Source organism: Podarcis muralis, chromosome 18 (assembly GCF_964188315.1).
Source record: "Podarcis muralis chromosome 18, rPodMur119.hap1.1, whole genome shotgun sequence".
Taxonomy (NCBI): Eukaryota; Metazoa; Chordata; class Lepidosauria; order Squamata; family Lacertidae; genus Podarcis; species Podarcis muralis.
The window spans coordinates 8,289,295-8,308,160 of record NC_135672.1 but is presented as its reverse complement, the minus strand read 5'-3'; the positions used below and the strand labels follow the sequence as shown (position 1 = coordinate 8,308,160).

The 18,866-nt window shown below is 50.5% G+C and overlaps 1 protein-coding gene across 2 annotated transcripts in view; it reads right to left on the bottom strand.

Annotated features, from left to right (window-relative positions):
• The window catches only part of SH3GL1 (SH3 domain containing GRB2 like 1, endophilin A2), a 45,661-nt gene that overhangs the window by 17,749 nt on the left and 9,046 nt on the right, over positions 1–18,866 (bottom strand). For both annotated transcript variants that reach the window (XM_028713388.2, XM_028713389.2), the window contains exons 2-3: positions 2,347–2,415; positions 402–474 (exon numbers count right to left, since the gene is read on the bottom strand). In XM_028713388.2, coding sequence (XP_028569221.1) covers positions 402–474; positions 2,347–2,415 — 142 coding nt within the window. The remainder of the gene's footprint in view (positions 1–401; positions 475–2,346; positions 2,416–18,866) is intronic.

The following is an 18,866-nucleotide window of genomic DNA, read 5'->3' as shown; positions in this document are numbered from 1 at the left end:
TCTTGTCTAGCAAGACAAAACTCTGTGGTGCTGGGGAATTGGGGCTGTGGATGTCGTTCAGGCACAGGCAAACTCGGCCCTCCAGATGTTTTTTGGGACTACAACTCCCATCATCCCTGACCACTGGTCCTGCCAGCTAGGGATGATGGGAGTTGTAGTCCCAAAACATCTGGAGGGCCGAGTTTGCTTATGCTTGGTGTTGTCAGACTCCAACTCCCATCATTCCCTACTGCTGGCTGCACTGACTGCTGGGAGATGGAGTCCAAGAAAGTCTCAAGGAAGGAAGTAGAATTCGTTTCAGAAAGCAAATGCTTTTTTCAAAAAAAGAAGCAATTCTAGACAAAATTCGCAAAATGGGGGAAAAAGCTCAGCTGCCGCTTAGCCATGGCAAAGGGCCTTACCAGGATTGGGCTGGAGGTATTCCGTAGTCCTAGCCAAGACTTCTGTAACAGCTTTGCTGGTGAGATCCACTTTCTGTAGAAAAGGAAGCAACGTATTGACAATACAAAAGCAGCAGCAGCAAGCCACAGTTAACTCCAATGGCTGGAGAAGATTAACCACTTTCAGTGGAAATGCAAATCCAGAACATTGTTATTAAAAAAGGTAATGGTATAAAGGACCCCTGGAAACTTTTAATAAAGAGTATTGTCAGATCAGATGGGACATATATACCTATATATCTAGTAAAGGTAAAGGCCCCGTGGAAGGTTAAGTCCAGTCAAAGGCGACTGTGGGGTTGTGGCGCTCATCTCGCTTTCAGGCCAAGGGAGCCGGCGTTTGTCCATAGACAGCTTTCCGGGTCATGTGGCCAGCAGGATTAAACCGCTTCCGGTGCAACGGGACACCGTGATGGAAACCAGAGCACACGGAAATGCCGTTTACCTTCCCGCTGGAGTGGTACCTATTTATCTACTTGCACTGGTGTGTTTTCGAACTGCTAGGTTGGCAGGAGCAGGGACAGGGCAATGGGAGCTCACCCCGTCGCGGGGATTTGAACTGCCGACTTTCCAATCGGCAAGCCCAAGAGGCTCAGCAGTTTAGACCACAGTGCCACATGCATATGTTATGTAGGACCTAGAACAGCCTTCCCAAGGGGTGCCCTCCATCAGTCTGGGGAAGGTCTGCACCAGCCTTTTTCAATCTTGGGTCCCCAGATATCCTTACACTACAATTCCTATTATCTCTGACCACTGGTCCTGTTAGCTAGAGATGGTGAGAGTTCCCCAACCCTGATGTGGGCCAGCCTGAAGTTGAGCCCAGTTGTCAGAGGAGTCATTTCATGTACAGTGGTGCCCCGCAAGACAAATGCCTCGCAAGACGAAAAACCCGCTAGACGAAAGGGTTTTCCATTTTTGAGTTGCTTCGCAAGACGATTTTCCCTATGGGCTTGCTTCGCAAGACGAAAACGTCTTGCGAGTCTTGCGATTTTTTTTTGCTTCCCCCCCCCTTTTTCTAAGCCGCTAATAGCCTTTTAGCCGCTAAGCCGCTAAGCCTTTAATAGCCGCTAAGCCGCTAAACCGCTAATAGCGCTAAGCCGCTAATAGGGTTGCTTCGCAAGACGGAAAAAACCGCTAGACGAAGAGACTCGCGGAACGGATTATTTTCGTCTTGCGAGGCACCACTGTATTATGGTGGTGATGATGATGATCAAATTTATATACCGCTCTATACCCGGAGGTCTCAGGGCGGTGCACATAATAAGATCACAATAAATAAATAAATAAATAAAATAAATAAAAAATAAAAGCAATAACCTAATAACCCCCCCCCCCAAAAAAGAGCCACATTTTAAAAGGGTATAGGATGTCCATCAGGTCAACCAAAGGCCTGATTAAAAAGGAACGTTTTTGCCTGGCGCCTAAAGGTGTATAATGAAGGCGCCAGGCGAACTTCCCTGGGGAGAGCATTCCACGGACGGGGAGCCACTGCAGAGAAGGCCCCGTTCTCGTGTTGCCACCCTCCGCACCTCTCGAGGAGGAGGCACACGAAGGAGGGCCTCAGAAGATGATCTCAGGGTCTGGGTAGGTTCATATGGAAAGAGGCGGTCCTGGAGGCATTGAGGTCCTGAGCCGTTTAAGGCTTTATAGGTCAGGACCAGCACTTTGAATTGGGCCTGGAAACTCATTGGTGGCCAGCACAGTCGGACCAGGATCGGTGTAAGATGCTCGGACCGTCTTGCAACCTGGTTGCTTAATACTGCACCGGCTGAAGTTTCCAAAACGTCTTCAGGGGCAGCCCTACGTATAACGCATTGCAGTAATCTAACCCCTAGGTTACCAGAGCATAGACATGAATGTGCCATCCCCTCACTGCATCCATGTGCAACGTTGCTTTTCCTCTACTCACCTTTTCCATTTCCTTGAAGTCTTCATCTAGCTTGGTGCCCTCGGCTCCTCCAACCTTCTCGCTGACCATCTTTAAAGAAAACAACAAACATAAAGAACGTTTCAGCTGGCAGCTGCTCAGCTAACACACTATTTCAGAATTGTCAACTTTTTTTTCTTACTGTTTTTGCGGGAGAAATAGATTGGGCACCTTTCAATTATCTTGCTCTTTTATTGAGGATTTTTTTCTCCATAACAGCAACTAAAAACAGGTAGGTAGCCGTGTTGGTCTGACGCAGTAGAAATACCGTATTTTTTGCTCTATAAGACTCACTTTTTCCCTCCTAAAAAGTAAGGGGAAACCTTTGTGCGTCTTATGGAGCGAATGCAGGCCGCGCAGCTATCCCAGAAGCCAGAACAGCAAGAGGGATTGCTGCTTTCACTGCATAGCGATCCCTCTTGCTGTTCTGGCTTCTGAGATTCAGAATATTTTTTTTCTTGTTTTCCTCCTCCCAAAACTAGGTGCCTCTTGTGGTCTGGTGCGTCTTATAGAGCGAAAAATACAGTAAATTAAAAAATTGTCCGGTAGCACCTTAGAGACCAAGACAGTTTGTTCTGGGTATAAGCTTTTGTGTGCATGGTATCTGAAGAAGTGTGCATGCACACAAAAGCTTATACCTGGAACAAACTTAATACCTAGAACACTGCAGATGGTGACAGCAGCCACGAAATTAAAAGACGCCTGCTTCTTGGGAGAAAAGCAATGACAAACCTAGACAGCATCTTAAAAAGTAGAGACATCACCTTGCCAACAAAGGTCCGTATAGTAAAAGCTATGGTTTTCCCAGTAGTGATGTATGGAAGTGAGAGCTGGACCATAAAGAAGGCTGATCGCCGAAGAATTGATGCTTTTGAATTCTGGTGCTGGAGGAGACTCTTGAGAGTCCCATGGACTGCAAGGAGATCAAATCTCTCCATTCTGAAGGAAATCAGCCCTGAGTGCTCACTGGAAGGACAGATCCTGAAGCTGAGGCTCCAAGACTTTGGCCACCTCATGAGAAGAGAAGACTCCCTGGAAAAGATCCTGATGTTGGGAAAGACCCGGCGGCAAGAAAACATATCTCTCTCCCACAACAGTTTCTATAGCCACAGCAGGAGCGGCGACCATCCTACAGTTCGACTTCACTCCAAAAAGCTCATTCCTCCATTGTCTTCAAAGACAGAAGCCAACCTAACCTAGAGTTTCCTTCCTTCCTTCCTTCCTTCCTTCCTTCCTTCCTTCCTTCCTTCCTTCCTTCCTTCCCTCCCTCCCTCCCTCCCTCCCTCCCTCCCTCCCTCCCTCCCTCCTTCCTTCCTTCCTTCCTTCCTTCCTTCCTTCCTTCCTTCCTTCCTTCCTTTTCTCTTTATCTCCCTTCCTCCCTTCGAAAAGGGGTGGGGATCTGATCAGAAGAATGTTGTAGCTTGGTAAGGACAACAAAGAATGGGGGGGAAATTAGCATCTACCTAAGGGACCACTACAGGGACACGGGTGGTGCTGTGGGTTAAACCACTGAGCCTAGGACTTGCTGATCAGAAGGTCGGCAGTTCGAATCCCCGCGACGGGGTGAGCTCCCATTGCTCGGTCCCTGCTCCTGCCAACCTAACAGTTTGAAAGCACATCAAAGTGCAAGTAGATAAATAGGTACCGCTCCGGCGGGAAGGTAAACGGCGTTTCCGTGCACTGCTCTGGTTCGCCAGAAGCGGCTTAGTCATGCTGGCCACAACCCGGAAGCTGTACGCCGCTCCCTCGGCCAATAAAGCGAGATGAGCGCCACGACCCGAGTTGGTCACGACTGGGCCTACTGGTCAGGGGTCCCTTTACCTTTACTGGACCACTGCAAGGAGATGAAAACATGAGCAGGATTTTAATCTCACTTGCAATGCAACAAACGTTATGGACAATATGGATTGATATGGAATACAGGCTACGGAATAATATGCAGTTTTAAATGTTAACAACAGGACCCACGGAGAGGATGGGTCTCAAGATTCAGAGAAATCTCTATACGTGGATGTATTTGGAAAATCAAATAAAAACGATTTCGAAAAAGGAAAATGTTGTAGCTTGGTAGGTGTCTCCTCCTTTTCTGTTTGCGTCTCTGCACCTTCCTCTCTGCCGCGCTCCTGCAACAACACGTTCATCGTTGCGACGAACACAGAACAAACATTGCTCTAGCAGAGCCTATAAAAACAAGAGGATAAAGGCCGCCGGGGTTTTAAAGCTCAGTTAAAGAAAGGTCTGGGCAAAGTGCCGAAAACGCGAGCCTCCGCGGGGAAGTGATTCCATGGACGGGACGGTACCACTGTAGAGGTCCTTCTCTACGGTTAAAACTCTTCTCTGCAAGATGACATCTGTTTGTTCCAGTGAACAAGCAGGTCAACAGGAGGGCAGGTGCTCCTTCGGATATAGTCCCCCACCAGGATGACAATTCCCCTCCTTCCTTCCTGCCTTCCACTTCCACCGGCAAGGTCATCTCTGGAGGGTCACCGGCTTCTATAGGAAAAGCACTGCCCTTGGAGGGGAGGCGGGAGGCGGCCTGCAGAGCCTCAGTCTGCGGAGCACGAGACTCTTCATCTCAGGGCCATGCGTTCAAGCCCCAAACTGAGCAGAAGATTCCTCCGTTGCCGGGGTGACCCTCGCCGTCCCTTTCCAACTCTACAATTTCTAAGATGAAGCATTCAGCCCCGATACAGTCATTGTTGTTGTTGTCGTTTAGTGGTGTCCGACTCTTCGTGACCCCAGGCCCTCCTGTCTTCCACTGCCTCCGGCAGTTTGGTCAAACTCATGTTGGTAGCTTCCAGAACACTGTCCAACCATCTCGTCCTCTGTCAGAAGCTGCGGAAGCCACGTCGGATGTTCAGCTTCCGAAAAACGTTCGCAAACCGGAACACTCCCTTCCGGCTTTGCGGCGTATGGGAGCTGATTTGTTCGGGAGTCAAGCCCTTCGACAACCAAGGTACCACTGTAGTTTGCTCTATGAACCGCCCTGAGATCTTATGATGAAGGCTGGTATATAAATCTTAGTAAAGGTAAAGGGACCCCTGACCATTAGGTCCAGTCGTGACCGACTCTTGGGTTGCGGCGCTCATCTCGCTTTACTGGCCGAGGGAGCCGACATACAGCTTCCGGGTCATGTGGCCAGCACGTCTAAGCCGCTTCTGGCGAACCAGAGCAACGCACAGAAATGCCGTTTACCTTCCCGCCAGAGTGGTACCTATTTATCTACTTGCACTTTGACGTGCTTTTGAACTGCTAGGTTGGCAGGAGCAGGGACCGAGCAACGGAAGCTCACCCTGTTGCAGGGATTCGAACCGCCAACCTTCTGATCGGCAAGTCCTAGGCTCTGTGGTTTAACCCACAGCGCCACCCGCGTCCCTATCTTTAAAACATACAGTGCTATAGAAAAGTAATTAATTATAATTATAAGTAAAATAATAATGAAAGGGGAAAAGATGGCTCCCAGACATTCTGTTGTGCGTGACTCTGACCCAGGTTCAAGGTGGCATTTGGTGATTAGCCGATATATCTGAGTTCCTAACTGTGGCACACATGCCTTACCTAAAAAAACCCACCACACAGACAAACATCCTGCTATCATGAAGTTTCAACAAATGATTCACTTGGGCACACAGTGCGCTGCGGACTGCAGATAAATATTAGGCTGATCTGCACGTTTGTGTGCAACTTTCTCTCTTTGGCACTTTCACTTTGAACTAGTTACGCCCGGTGCAAAGTGCTCTAGCTATTTTTCCGGAGCCTGGAGCTCAGGGTGTAGTGCGATCCCTGGAAGTCTGGAGACCCACTACAGATAGGACCGAGCTAGACACTGTGGTCTAAACCACTGAGCCTCTTGGGCTTGCCGTTCAGAAGGTCGGTGGTTCGAATCCGCACAAGAGGTGAGCTCCTGTTGCTCTGTCCCTGCTCCTGCCAACCTAGCAGTCCGAAAGCACACCAGTGCAAGTAGATAAATAGGTGCCACTCCATCGGGAAGATAAACAGCATTTCTGTGTGTTCTGGTTTCCGTCATGGTGTCCCGTTGCACCAGAAGCGGTTTAGTCCTTGACCCGGAAAGCTGTCTGTGGACAAACGCCAGCTCCCTCGGCCTGAAAGCGAGATGAGCGCCACAACCCCATAGTCGCCTTTGACTGGACTTAACCATCCAGGGGTCCTTTACCTTTTTACCTTTACCTAGATGGACCAATAGACTGATTTAGTGTCAAGGCAGCTTTCTGCACTCCCAAGAAGCCTTAATAGGCCAGAGATTGAAATCTTTGCTGCGCATCAGCAATTGACGCTGCTGAACAAGGAACCATACAGTGGTATCTCGGGTTAAGTACTTAATTCGTTCCGGAGGTCCGTTCTTAACCTGAAACTGTTCTTAACCTGAAGCACCACTTCAGCTAATGGGGCCTGCTGCTGCTGCCGCGCCGCCGGAGCACGATTTCTGTTCTTATCCCGAAGCAAAGTTCTTAACCTGAAGCAATGCGGAGTCTGTAACCTGAAGCGTATGTAACCTAAAGCGTATGTAACCTGAAGCGTATGTAACCCGAGGTACCGCTGTTTTGCTTTCAGTGCTGCAATAGGGACCAGGCCTGCTCAGAGCTTTCTGTGAACCCTCGGGTCCTTCTAGCCCCAAGCCTGCTCTCCAGAGATGTGCAAAAGAGACGCCCACACCTTTGAGAATGGAAAGAAAGAAAAAAACCCTTTCCACTGTTCACTGTGATCATTTATTTACACAGTGGCATCTATGTGCATGGCACACTGAAAATAGAGGTGCGAAGGCTCAGGGAAGAGGGAGGAAAAATGAGGGGGGGGGTTAATTCTTGATTTCCAAGTTTTCACATCTCTATTTACAAGTGAAGCAACATGGGCAAAAGCTACCTATAACATGAGCACTGGCAGCCCAGCCTGTTTCGCCGCCTGGGGCAAAACAACAAGAACAACCACCATTTATTACTTGTACCCTGCCCCTTTGAGAGTGTTGCCCCAGCCACTCTAGGCGGCTTCCAACAGAACATAAAAAGTATAATGAAACAACATTAAAAGCTTCCCAGAACAGGGCTGCCTTCAGAAAGTTTTGACAACTTGGCTGGGCTCTAAGAAAGGTGCTACCCTGCTGTGGATGTTGGAGTTTAGGTAAAGGTAAAAAGGGACACGGGTGGCGCTGTGGGTAAAAGCCTCAGCGCCTAGGGCTTGCCGATCGAAAGGTCGGCGGTTCGAATCCCCGCGGCGGGGTGCGCTCCCGCTGCTCGGTCCCAGCGCCTGCCAACCTAGCAGTTCGAAAGCACCCCCGGGTGCAAGTAGATAAGTAGGGACCACTTGCCAGCGGGAAGGTAAACGGCGTTTCCGTGTGCTGCGCTGGCTCGCCAGATGCAGCTTTGTCACGCTGGCCACATGACCCGGAAGTGTCTCCGGACAGCGCTGGCCCCCGGCCTCTAGAGTGAGATGGGCGCACAACCCTAGAGTCTGTCAAGACTGGCCCGTACGGGCAGGGGTACCTTTACCTTTACCTTTTAAAAAGGTAAAGGACCGATGGACGGTTAAGTCCAGTCAAAGGTAACCATGGGGTTGTGGCGCTCATCTCACTTTCACGCCAGCATTTGTCCGCAGACAGCTTTCCGGGTCGTGTGGCCAGCAGGCCTAAACCGCTTCTGGCGCAACAGGACACAATGACGGAAACCAGAGCCGTTTACCTTCCCGCCGGAGTGGTACCTATTTAGCTACTTGCGTTGGTGTGCTTTCGAACTGCTAGCTTGGCAGGAGCTGGGACGGAGGAACACGAGCTCACCCCGTCGCGGGGATTCGAACCGCCGACCTGCTGATCAGGAAGCCTAAAAGAGGCTCAGTTTATTACGTTATTAGACCACAGTTTATTACGTACTAGCATGGCTGCTTTTGCCTTTTTTTTGCTTTTGCTTTTCAATTGGGCTGCGCATTGGCAGAACCCAGACTGCATTCCACAGGCACGGCTTCCACTCCTCCTTGGCCAGCCTGGTTAGCCCCCTTCTTTCCTGACTCCTGCAACCAGAGTACAGTCCAAGTGTGTCAAGGGGGGGGGGAATCGCCCCCGCCCACCCCTGCATTCCAGGATGTTGAACCGCTTGGCTCGGTCTCCTCCGGAGCGCTTGGCTGCAGTCTCAATTGTGCTGCACGTCTCAACTCTCAAGCTGTTTCTAAACTCCTTTGGGCGAAGCCAGGACTCCTGGAACGCCTCACATGCCAAATTTTAGCATTCCGCCTGCAGCAGCAGTTAAATCAGGCATAGGCGAACTCGGCCCTCCAGATGTTTTGGGGACTACAACTCCCATGATCCCCAAGAGGCCCGGTGGTCAGGGATGATGGGAGTTGTAGTCCCAAAACATCTGGAGGGCTGAGTTTGCCTATGCCTGAGTTAAATGGAATTGGATAACCCCACCCGCTCCCTTCGATGAGCAATGCATTTTTTACGTGCGAAAGTTTTGCATGAAAATGTTTGCTGACCCCTGCTTTAAGACTGAGCATGGGTAGGCAAACTGAGGCCCGGGGGCCAGACCATAGCTGTCAACTTTCAGATTTGAAAATAAGGGATCAGCAGCCTCGAAAATACAGTGGTACCTCGAGTTACAGATAGGTAGCCGTGTTGGTCTGCCATAGTCAAAACAAAAAAAATTCCTTCCAGTAGCACCTTAAAGACCAACTAAGTTAGTTCTTGGTATGAGCTTTCGTGTGCATGCACACTTCTTCAGATACACTGAAACAGAAGTTGCCAGATCCTTCTATATAGTGAGAAGGTGGGGAGGGGTATTACTCAGAAGGGTGGTGGGAATGGGTGATTGGCAGATAGCTGTGATGAGCCTGTTGACGACTCTTAACGACTGCAATAGGTCTTACAGGAAAAAGCAAGGGGTGAGAAGGTGAAAAATGGCATTGTCATGTATAATGAGATAAGAATCCAATGTCTTTGTTCAAACCAGGTCTCTCCGTGGTTTTAAGTTTGGTAATAAGTTGCAATTCAGCAGCTTCTCTTTCCAGTCTATTTCTGAAATTCCTTTGTAGTAAAACAGCTACTTTGAGATCTTGTATAGAATGTCCTGGGAGATTGAAGTGGTACCTCAGGTTACATACGCTTCAGGTTACATATGCTTCAGGTTACATACGCTTCAGGTTACAGACTCCGCTAACCCAGAAATAGTGCTTCAGGTTAAGAACTTTGCTTCAGGATGAGAACAGAAATTGTGTGGTGCAGCAGGAGGCCCCATTAGCTAAAGTGGTGCTTCAGGTTAAGAACAGTTTCAGGTTAAGAACGGGCCTCCGGAACGAATTAAGTACTTAACCTGATGTACCACTGTAAGGGATCAGCTGCCTCACTTGTGCCGGGGACAGTCTACGGGATATCTAACAATCCGGGATAGCAGCGGAAACGGCGCTGGAATAAGGGAATTTCCCGCAAAAAAAAGGGAAGGTTGACAGCTATGGGTCAGATCCGGCCCCAAATGTTTTACATGTAAGACCCCTGCAGGGTTTCAGAGGCAGGGTTTGTCCCCAGGGCTACCAGCAGATGCCCAAACAGGAGACCTCCTTCTCCGTTCTCCAAAGCGCTGCTCCGGACCCAGGGAAACAAGATTTGCTTTCTTCCTTCTGCAACCTGGGCATCTCGGCTGCAGCCAACTCAGCCTGGGCTGCTGGACCTCCCGCTTCCTGTCAACAGCCGCCAACCTCAGAAAGTGATGGGCTTGCAGTTCGATGGGATGCGGCGGAGGAAACCGCATGTGAAAAGGAGGGTGTACTTTCCAAACCCCCCCCCCCCCCGAAAAAATAAACCAAAGTGCTGAAAGAGGAGCTCCGCCAAGGCTGAGAACAGGCAAAAATATTTTCAAAGAGCTTCCTCTTGCAGGCCACGTGGAACCGACCGATGAATTTTTTGCAGGGCATTTGATTTTTTGATCAAGCTGCCTGCTTCTCAGGGAGTAGCTGAGATTACTCAGCAGCCAACAAAGGTCCGTATAGTTTAAGCTATGGTTTTCCCAGTAGTGATGTATGGAAGTGAGAGCTGGACCATAAAGAAGGCTGATCGCCGAAGAATGGATGCTTTTGAATTCTGGTGCTGGAGGAGACTCTTGAGAGTCCCATGGACTGCAAGAAGATCAAACCTATCCATTCTTAAATAAATGAGCCCTGAGTGCTCACTGGAAGGACAGATCCTGAAGCTGAGGCTCCAAGACTTTGGCCACTTCATGGGAAGAGAAAACTCCCTGGAAAAGACCCTGATGTTGGGAAAGATGGAGGGCACAAGGAGAAGGGGACGACAGAGGACGAGGTGGTGGGACAGTGTTCTCGAAGCTACCAACATGAGTTTGACCAAACTGCAGGAGGCAGTGGAAGACAGGAGTGCCTGTCGTGCTCTGGTCCAGGGGGTCACGAAGAGTCGGACACGACTAAACGACTAAACAACAACAACACCTGCTGCAGATTTATTATTTCAGGGCTTTTAAGAGGTTGCCCTGAACGAACTGCGCCTGGCCCCAGCAAACTCTCTGCCAGCAGAATCAGGGGAAATTAATTCCACTTTGTGTTGCTCCAAACTTGAGCTCTCTGTGCTGTGTGTACTCCTAGCACCACGCATGCCAATTTGTTCTTTTTCCTAAATAACTCACTGGTTTCTGGCCCTCGTGACGGAGCGACGATTCTTAGCAAGTGTTTACCCAGCTTAAAGCCTTTACCCCACACGGCCGGTTTGATCTGCGGAACTAGTATTATGTAAGGAGCCAATCTTTCCACGTGGCAGCTCCTACAATCTGGGGCTCCCTGCTCACTGACGCTAGGCGTTGGGCTTTGGCAGACGCCCAAAACGTTTCTGTCTGTGCAAGCCTACCTAGACATGCGAAGTCGATCTGCGCTTGAATCCTCTTTTAGTTCAGAATGCACACTTTGAAATGTCGGCCGTAGTCATTTTGCTTTTTATAAACTTGTTTCTTGACGTCGTATTTTAGAGTGTTTTTATATTCTAGTTAAGCTGCCTGTGGGTTTCATCTACGGTACAAATCTTGCTAAGTAAGTCGTGGGGTTTTCAAGCTTCGCAGCACCTCATCTGTCCTGTCCCATAAAATCACAGTATCATATAAGAGTCGGAAGGGACCCCCAGAGTCATCTAGTCCACCCCACCCCCCGCAATGCAGGAATCTCATCTAGACCGATGGCCGTCCAACCTCTGCTAAAAAACCTCCAAGAAAGGAGAGTCCACAACCTCCCGAGTGAAACCATTCCACTGTTGAAGGGTCCCATTGCACCCAAGGTACAAGACCCCCAAATAAATGGGAGATCTGATTTAGCATACTTATTTAGCAAACAAATTATGCCATGCAACTAAGTCGCACGATATAAGGTAAAGGTAAAGGAAGGGTCGCGGGTGGCGCTGTGGGTTAAACCACAGAGCCTAGGACCAGTGGCATAGCGTGGGGGGTGCAGGGGGGCCCGGCCGCACCGGCCGCAACATCTGGGGGGGGGGCTGCGCTCCCACTCGCAGCTCTCTGCCCCTACCTGGCTCACTCACTCTCTCTCACTGCAGGGGTGCAAATTACTTGCCTTGCCCCGGGTACTGGCAACCCATGCTACGCCACTGCCTAGGACTTGCCGATCAGAAGGTCGGCGGTTCGAATCCCCGCGACGGGGTGAACTCCCGTTGCTCGGTCCCTGCTCCTGCCAACCTAGCAGTTCGAAAACACACCAGTGCAAGTAGATAAATAGGTACCACTCCGGCGGGAAGGTAAACGGCGTTTCCGGACGCTGCTCTGGTTCGCCAGAAGCGGCTTAGTCCTGCTGGCCACATGACCCGGAAAAACTGTCTGAGGACAAACGTCGGCTCCCTTGGCCAATAAAGCGAGATGAGCGCCACAACCCCAGAGTCGGCCCCGACTGGACCTAATGGTCAGGGGTCCCTTTACCTTTACTAATTAAATACTGCTTGGTAAGCCACCTAGGGAACGTTGTTAAATTAATACAGCACACACACATACCACAGGTCCATAAGGAAAGACAAAGACTGCGTACGAGGTGCCAAACTGTGCATTCTGCAAAGCGCAAAACAACAGCAGCAGCAACAACCCACACAGTGTATATATTTACAAAGAAATTGCGAGGGAAAACGTAGTTCTGCGGACAGAATTTCCTAGGACGGAAGAGACGGCATCAGCATCTGGAGAAAGGTTATTGCATGGCTTGCAAGAAAAGATCTCTGGGGGAAAGAGGGCGGCAACGTGCAGCCGCCCACGTCCGTATTCCACTTTAGATGACATTTTCCAGGCCTGGACCCTGGCCCAGATAAAGCCACATTTCGCTGCAGCGCTGGGATCTCCTGCCCAATTCTCTCCTTCCCGCCCCTTGCAAGCTGCTGACTCACTTTTTTTCAAGAGTGAGAAATTTAAATGGGATGCGGGGGGGGGGGGGGGGGCGGCGGCTACTGATGCATGCATGCAAGAGCCAGGAAAAGAATCTAACACCGAGGGAGTAAGGTTAATTAGGCATAGTTATTCGTCTCCCTCAAAAGGGGACTAATCATTAACAGCAAGAGCTCTGGGGACACAGCTACAGAATAGCTACACACCAAACTCCCCCCTCTCCTCCACGCTCAAACTAAACAGGAGCCTGGTTAGCATAAGGCAACTTTGCATGGTCACCTATGGCGAGCAAATTATGTTTCCAGGTGAGTAGAGGCAACAACAAAAAACTGCATTACTAGAGGAAGTGTAGCTGTTCCCTACGTGATTGGAACGGTCAAAGATGCTGGGAACTGTCATTCGATCCCATGCTTGCAGAGTGAACTGGTTTGGCTTAACGTTCGCTGAATTAGTGCAAAAACCTCCGAACCGCAGTTGAAAGCAGTTCTCCTAACTGCTGGTAGAACTGAATGTGAATTAAAGATTGTTTTCGGGAGTTGAATTCTGAATGATTCCTAGCTGATCTTCAAGTCCATTCTTTTGCATCATCATCATCATCATCATTATTATTATTATTATTATTATTTTACCCTTTGGGCCCCAAAGCTTCAAGATCCTAAATGCTGGGGGAAATAAATTGAATCATTCACATTTATGTGCACATATGGGTTTGATGTTTTCTTCCGAAGCGTATTTTTACACATCAGTACATGAGCCTATAACGTTCTGAAGGCTGGGGGAGAAAATCATTTAGGTCATGGGTAGGCAAACTAAGGCCCAGGGGCCGGATCCGGCCCAATCGCCTTCTCAATCCGGCCCGCGGACGGTCCGGGAACCAGCGTGTTTTTACATGAGTAGAATGTGTGCTTTTATTTAAAATGCATCTCTGGGTTATGTGTGGGGCATAGGAATTTGTTCATTCCCCTCCCCCCAAAAAATATAGTCCAGCCCCCACACAAGGTCTGAGGGACAGTGGACTGGCCCCCTGCTGAAAAAAATTGCTGACCCCTGGCTTAGGTGAACTGAAGGCGAACCAAATTAGTTCACTTTGCAAAGGGGCAAACGTGAATCGGAATTAATTCCTTTGGGGTACAGGCTGGACGTGAACTGGAAATACTTTGATTAAGAAGTGAATACAGTGGTACCTCGGGTTAAGTACTTAATTCGTTCCGGAGGTCCGTACTTAACCTGAAACTGTTCTTAACCTGAAGCACCACTTTAGCTAATGGGGCCTCCTGCTGCCGCCGCGCCGCCGGAGCACGATTTCTGTTCTCATCCTGAAGCAAAGTTCTTCACCTGAAGCACTATTTCTGGGTTAGCGGAGTCTGTAACCTGAAGCGTCTGTAACCTGAAGCGTACGTAACCCGAGGTACCACTGTATTTCCAAGCCCTGTGTGTCGAAAACCACATTGTCGGGGGGCATGTTGGCTACCCCTGTGTCAAACTGCTGCTCACCAGGCGATCTTAAGCCACACATTTTCAGCCGATGCAACCTTCCATCCAGCTGAGAGGATAAAGTGTGCGCTTGTTTGTGAAGAACAGGAGGAAATCATGTACCAGCTTGATCTCTCTGGAGGGCAAGGCCAAGAAAGAAATGAGACAAAAATAAACCTCTGGTTAAAGGATCTAAGCTGGCAGAGCTAAGTTGTCGCTCTGGCCCGGACTGTGAAGAGATGCTGCCGGTCAGAATTGTAAATATCAGGCGATGGTGAAGAGTTCTCTCTGCCCAAGACCCGACAGAGCTGCTGCCAGTCAGAATTCTGGGCTAGATGGACAAACAGACACCCTCTGTAGAAAATGGAAAGAGGGCACTTCGGGGCAGGAAACTTGAAGGACCACCACACAAAAGCAATCGGCGGGCAGCACATTAATTGCTGAGGATGTTCGCAGCAAGAAGGATGAAACTGCGCTCTTGAGGAAGGAGGGGGCGTGGGCCCCCCCCATCTCTGCGGTTATCGAGGGGAGCGTCCAGCAAGGCTCTGGAAAGGGAGCAGATTTAATGCTTGCTACACCTGTTTGTGGAAAAGAACAAGCTCTGCAAGGTCCGGCCGGGTCATTGCGATTCAGGCCAAATCAAGCTCAGCCTGTTTGGAGCACATTTGATATGCCTCCTGTTTGAATAGTTCCTTGTTGCTTCCCGGCACCAGACCCTGGTCTCTTCTGCCTGTCCACTCCCCTCTCCCATAAGCTGTTGACCTCCCCTCTCTATTCATTCCTCGAGTTCCCCTGCTCCATCCGTGGCCAATTTTCTTTCTGCCGGCTCCGGAAACCCAGTCCTCTTGCTAAAACATTCCTGGCCTCTCCCTTCCCTCTCGGTGGAGATTCTGTCATTCAGTGTTCTTCTGCAGTGCTCACAAACATTTCATGAAACGTGAGCTCAGCCTATGGCTTACTGCACACATGGGGTTAGGCATGGGTAAGCAAACTTAAGGCCCGAGGGCCGGATCCGGCCCAATCGCCTTCTCAATCCGGCCCGCGGACGGTCCGGGAATCAGCGTGTTTTTACATGAGTGGAATGTGTCCTTTTATTTAAAATGCATCTCTGGGTTATTTGTGGGGCCTGCCTGGTGTCTTTAGATGAGTAGAATGCGTCCTTTTGCAGTGGTACCTCTAGATGCGAACAGGATCCGTTCCGGAGCCCACGTTGCCGCAGAGCGCAACTCGAATGCGCTCTTCCCGAAGCACATTCAACCCGAGGTATGACTGTATTTAAAATGAATCTCTGGGTTATTTGTGGGGCATAGGAATTCGTTCATCCCCCCCCCCCAAAAAAAAAATAGTCCGGCCCTCCCTCAAGATTTAAGGGACAGTGGACTGGCCCCCTGCTAAAAGGTTTGCTCACCCCTGGGGTGGGGAGCTGGAAGACAGGTAGCAGCTTGAGAAAAAAAAATCAGTACCAAGGACATACCGTATTTTTTGCTCTATAAGACGCACTTTTCCCCTCCCAAAAAGTAAGGGGAAATGTGTGTGCGTCTTAAGGAGCGAATGCAGGCTGCGCAGCTATCCCAGAAGCCAGAACAGCAAGAGGGATTGCTGTTTTCACTGCGCAGCGATCCCTCTTGCTGTTCTGGCTTCTGAGATTCAGAATATTGTTTTCTTGTTTTCCTGCTCCAAAAACTAGGTGCGTCTTGTGGTCTGGTGCGTCTTATAGAGCGAAAAATTTGGTAGATTGCTTACTGGGAGAAAAGAGATGTTTCCACCTGTTGCCTAAAGATATGCAACGAAGGGGACAAGCGAGCCTCCCTGGGGAGAGCGTCCGCAAATGGGGAGCCACTGCAGAGAAGGCCCCGTTCTTGTGTTGCCGACCTCTTGCGGAAGGGACACCCGAAGAAGGGCCTCGGGTGAGGATTGCAGGATCTGGCTTGGTTCATACGGGGAGAGGTCTTGAGCCATTTAAGGCTTTATAGGTCAAAACCAGCTCGTTGAATTGGGCCTGGGAGCTAGCTGACAGCCAGTGCAATCGGGCCAGGCTTGGGGCTATGTGCTCACGCCATTTTGTCCTGGTTAGCCGCCTGGCCATTGAATTCCGCACTGGCTGAAGCTTCCAGGCCACCTTCGGAGGCAGCCCCACAAAGAAGAACGCCTCATGTAGCTTACGACACCCTGCAAATGTAAACACCGGATTAAAAAACCCAGGGGTTCCAGTGGGGATCAGGTGGCGGTGTGAATCAGCCTCTGAAGACTTCCAGGAATCTGGCGCACCGAGTATTTCCTGAGCGGCTGCCTGCAGCTTCCATGCCGAGTTGAGCCGATACCGGAGGCGAGAGCCCTAAGTTGCAGAGAAAAGCTCCACCCAGGCGGGGCCAGGTCTGTCTGCCTGCCTGCTTGCATCTTTTCCATCTCTCCTTGCCAATATAATTGTAGCACCCAACACCTAGCTGGGAGGATGTGTTCGCCTTTAGCCTAGTTCATTTCCCATGCCATGTTTAGAACAGGAAACAGGCCGAGCGAAAGGAAGCTCGCCCTCTTTCTCAATTCCATCCTTGACACCAAGTGCATGTTTGGTCAGGAGAAAGGACAGGGTCAGAGATGGAAAGATAGGCAGAGGGGACCAGGTCAAACTCTTTCCCCAAAGTAATGAAGAGCTGAGTCAAGGTCTATAGGAGAGAAACTGCCCCCCTACTCTTTTAAAAAGGTAAAGGGACCCCTGACCATTAGGTCCAGTCGTGGCCGACTCTGGGGTTGCAGCGCTCATCTCGCTTTATTGACCAAGGGACCCGGCGTACAGCTTCCGGATCATGTGGCCAGCAGAACTAAGTCGCTTCAGGCGAACCAGAGCAGCGCATGGAAATGCCGTTTACCTTCCCGCCGGAGCGGTACCTATTTATCTACTTGCACTGGTGTGCTTTTGAACTGCTAGGTTGGCAGGAGCAGGGACCGAGGAACGGGAGCTCACCCCGTTGTCGTGGGGATTCGAACCACCGACCTTCTGATCAGCAATTCCTAGGCTCTGTGGTTTAACCCACAGCACCACCCGTGTCCCTTCTCAAAGCGTTTTACAACACATTAAAACATCCATTCAAACAATCTAGAATGAAACAAATTCAAGCTTCAAGGAAAACGTTTCAGCTCCTTCTCTAAGCGCCCAGAGATCTCCAGGTGGTCGCAACTGGACCCGCACCAATCGCAAAACGCGCCTGGCTAATTTCTAACACTGATTCCCTGCCGGTTCTGCAGGTGTGGAAGGAGTTGAGAGGGCTTCGTTCAATATAAATGACTTCTCCCCCCCCCCCCCCGAGGTTGTTTTTTTTTTTTGTCAACGCTCCACACAAAGTCCAGGAAGTGGAGCAGGGAAGGAAGAGCATCTGTTGAGTAACTCCTTCAAAAGTCAACAAGGGCCTCATCTAATTGTTTAGGACTTAAGCAGCAGGGAGAGGAGTTGTGAACTCGATAAAGAGCTCTAACAAGTTGGGTGAGACGACGCAATCGTTGCCAAAGCAGAAATGTGGTTCTGTGCAGGCCATGCGTTATCCTCCTTGACCCCATCAGCCGACATCTCCCTGCTGTGTCCGTCCTTTGCTGAATGGTACAGCCAGCCTTAGGGGACGCGGGTGGCGCTGTGGGTAAAAGCCTCACGCCTAGGGCTTGCCGATCGAAAGGTCGGCAGTTCGAATCCCCGCGGCGGGGTGCGCTCCCGCTGCTCGGTCCCAGCGCCTGCCAACCTAGCAGTTCAAAAGCAGCCCCAGGTGCAAGTAGATAAATAGGGACCGCTTACTGGCGGGAAGGTAAACGGCGTTTCCGTGTGCTGCGCTGGCTCGCCAGAGCAGCGATGTCACGCTGGCCACGTGACCCGGAAGTGTCTGCGGACAGCGCTGGCCCCCGGCCTCTTGAGTGAGATGGGCGCACAACCCCAGAGTCTGGCAAGACTGGCCCGTACGGGCAGGGGTACCTTTACCTTTACAGCCAGCCTTGCCCCCCAGATATCCCCCCTTCCCACCACCAGACAGTGTTAGAAATTAGCCAGGCGCGTTTTGTGACCGGCGCAGGTCCAATTGCAAACACGAGGAGATGTCTGGATGCTACGTTGGCGACTGACATTTCCATCTGGCTGGCCCCTCCAGCTTCCTTAAGCAGGTGAGCATAAGAGCTCATTTATTGCATTTTCTCTCCCACCCTTTTCTGCAAGGAGCACATGGTCCACCCCCCCCTCCACAGGTAATCGCAACACCCCTGCGAGGTAGCCTAAGAGGCTGCGACTAGCTCTAAGGTCACCCAGTGAGCTTCCTGGCGGAGTGGGGATTTGAACCCTGATCTCCCCGGTCCTGGTCCGACACTCTTAACCACTACACCACACTGGCTTCCTAGAGTCCGCCTGCTATGGGGCAGCTCTATAAATTATGTTGTTGTTCTTTAGTCGTGTCCGCCTCTTTGTGACCCCATGGACCAGAGCACGCCAGGCCCTCCTGTCTTCCACTGCCTCCCGTAGTTTGGTCAAACTCATGCTGGTAGCTTCGAGAACACTGTCCCACCATCTCGTCCTCCGTCGTCCCCTTCTCCTTGTGCCCTCCATCTTTCCCAACATCAGGGTCTTTTCCAGGGAGTCTTCTCTTCTCATGAGGTGGCCAAAGTATTGGAGCCTCAGCTTCAGGA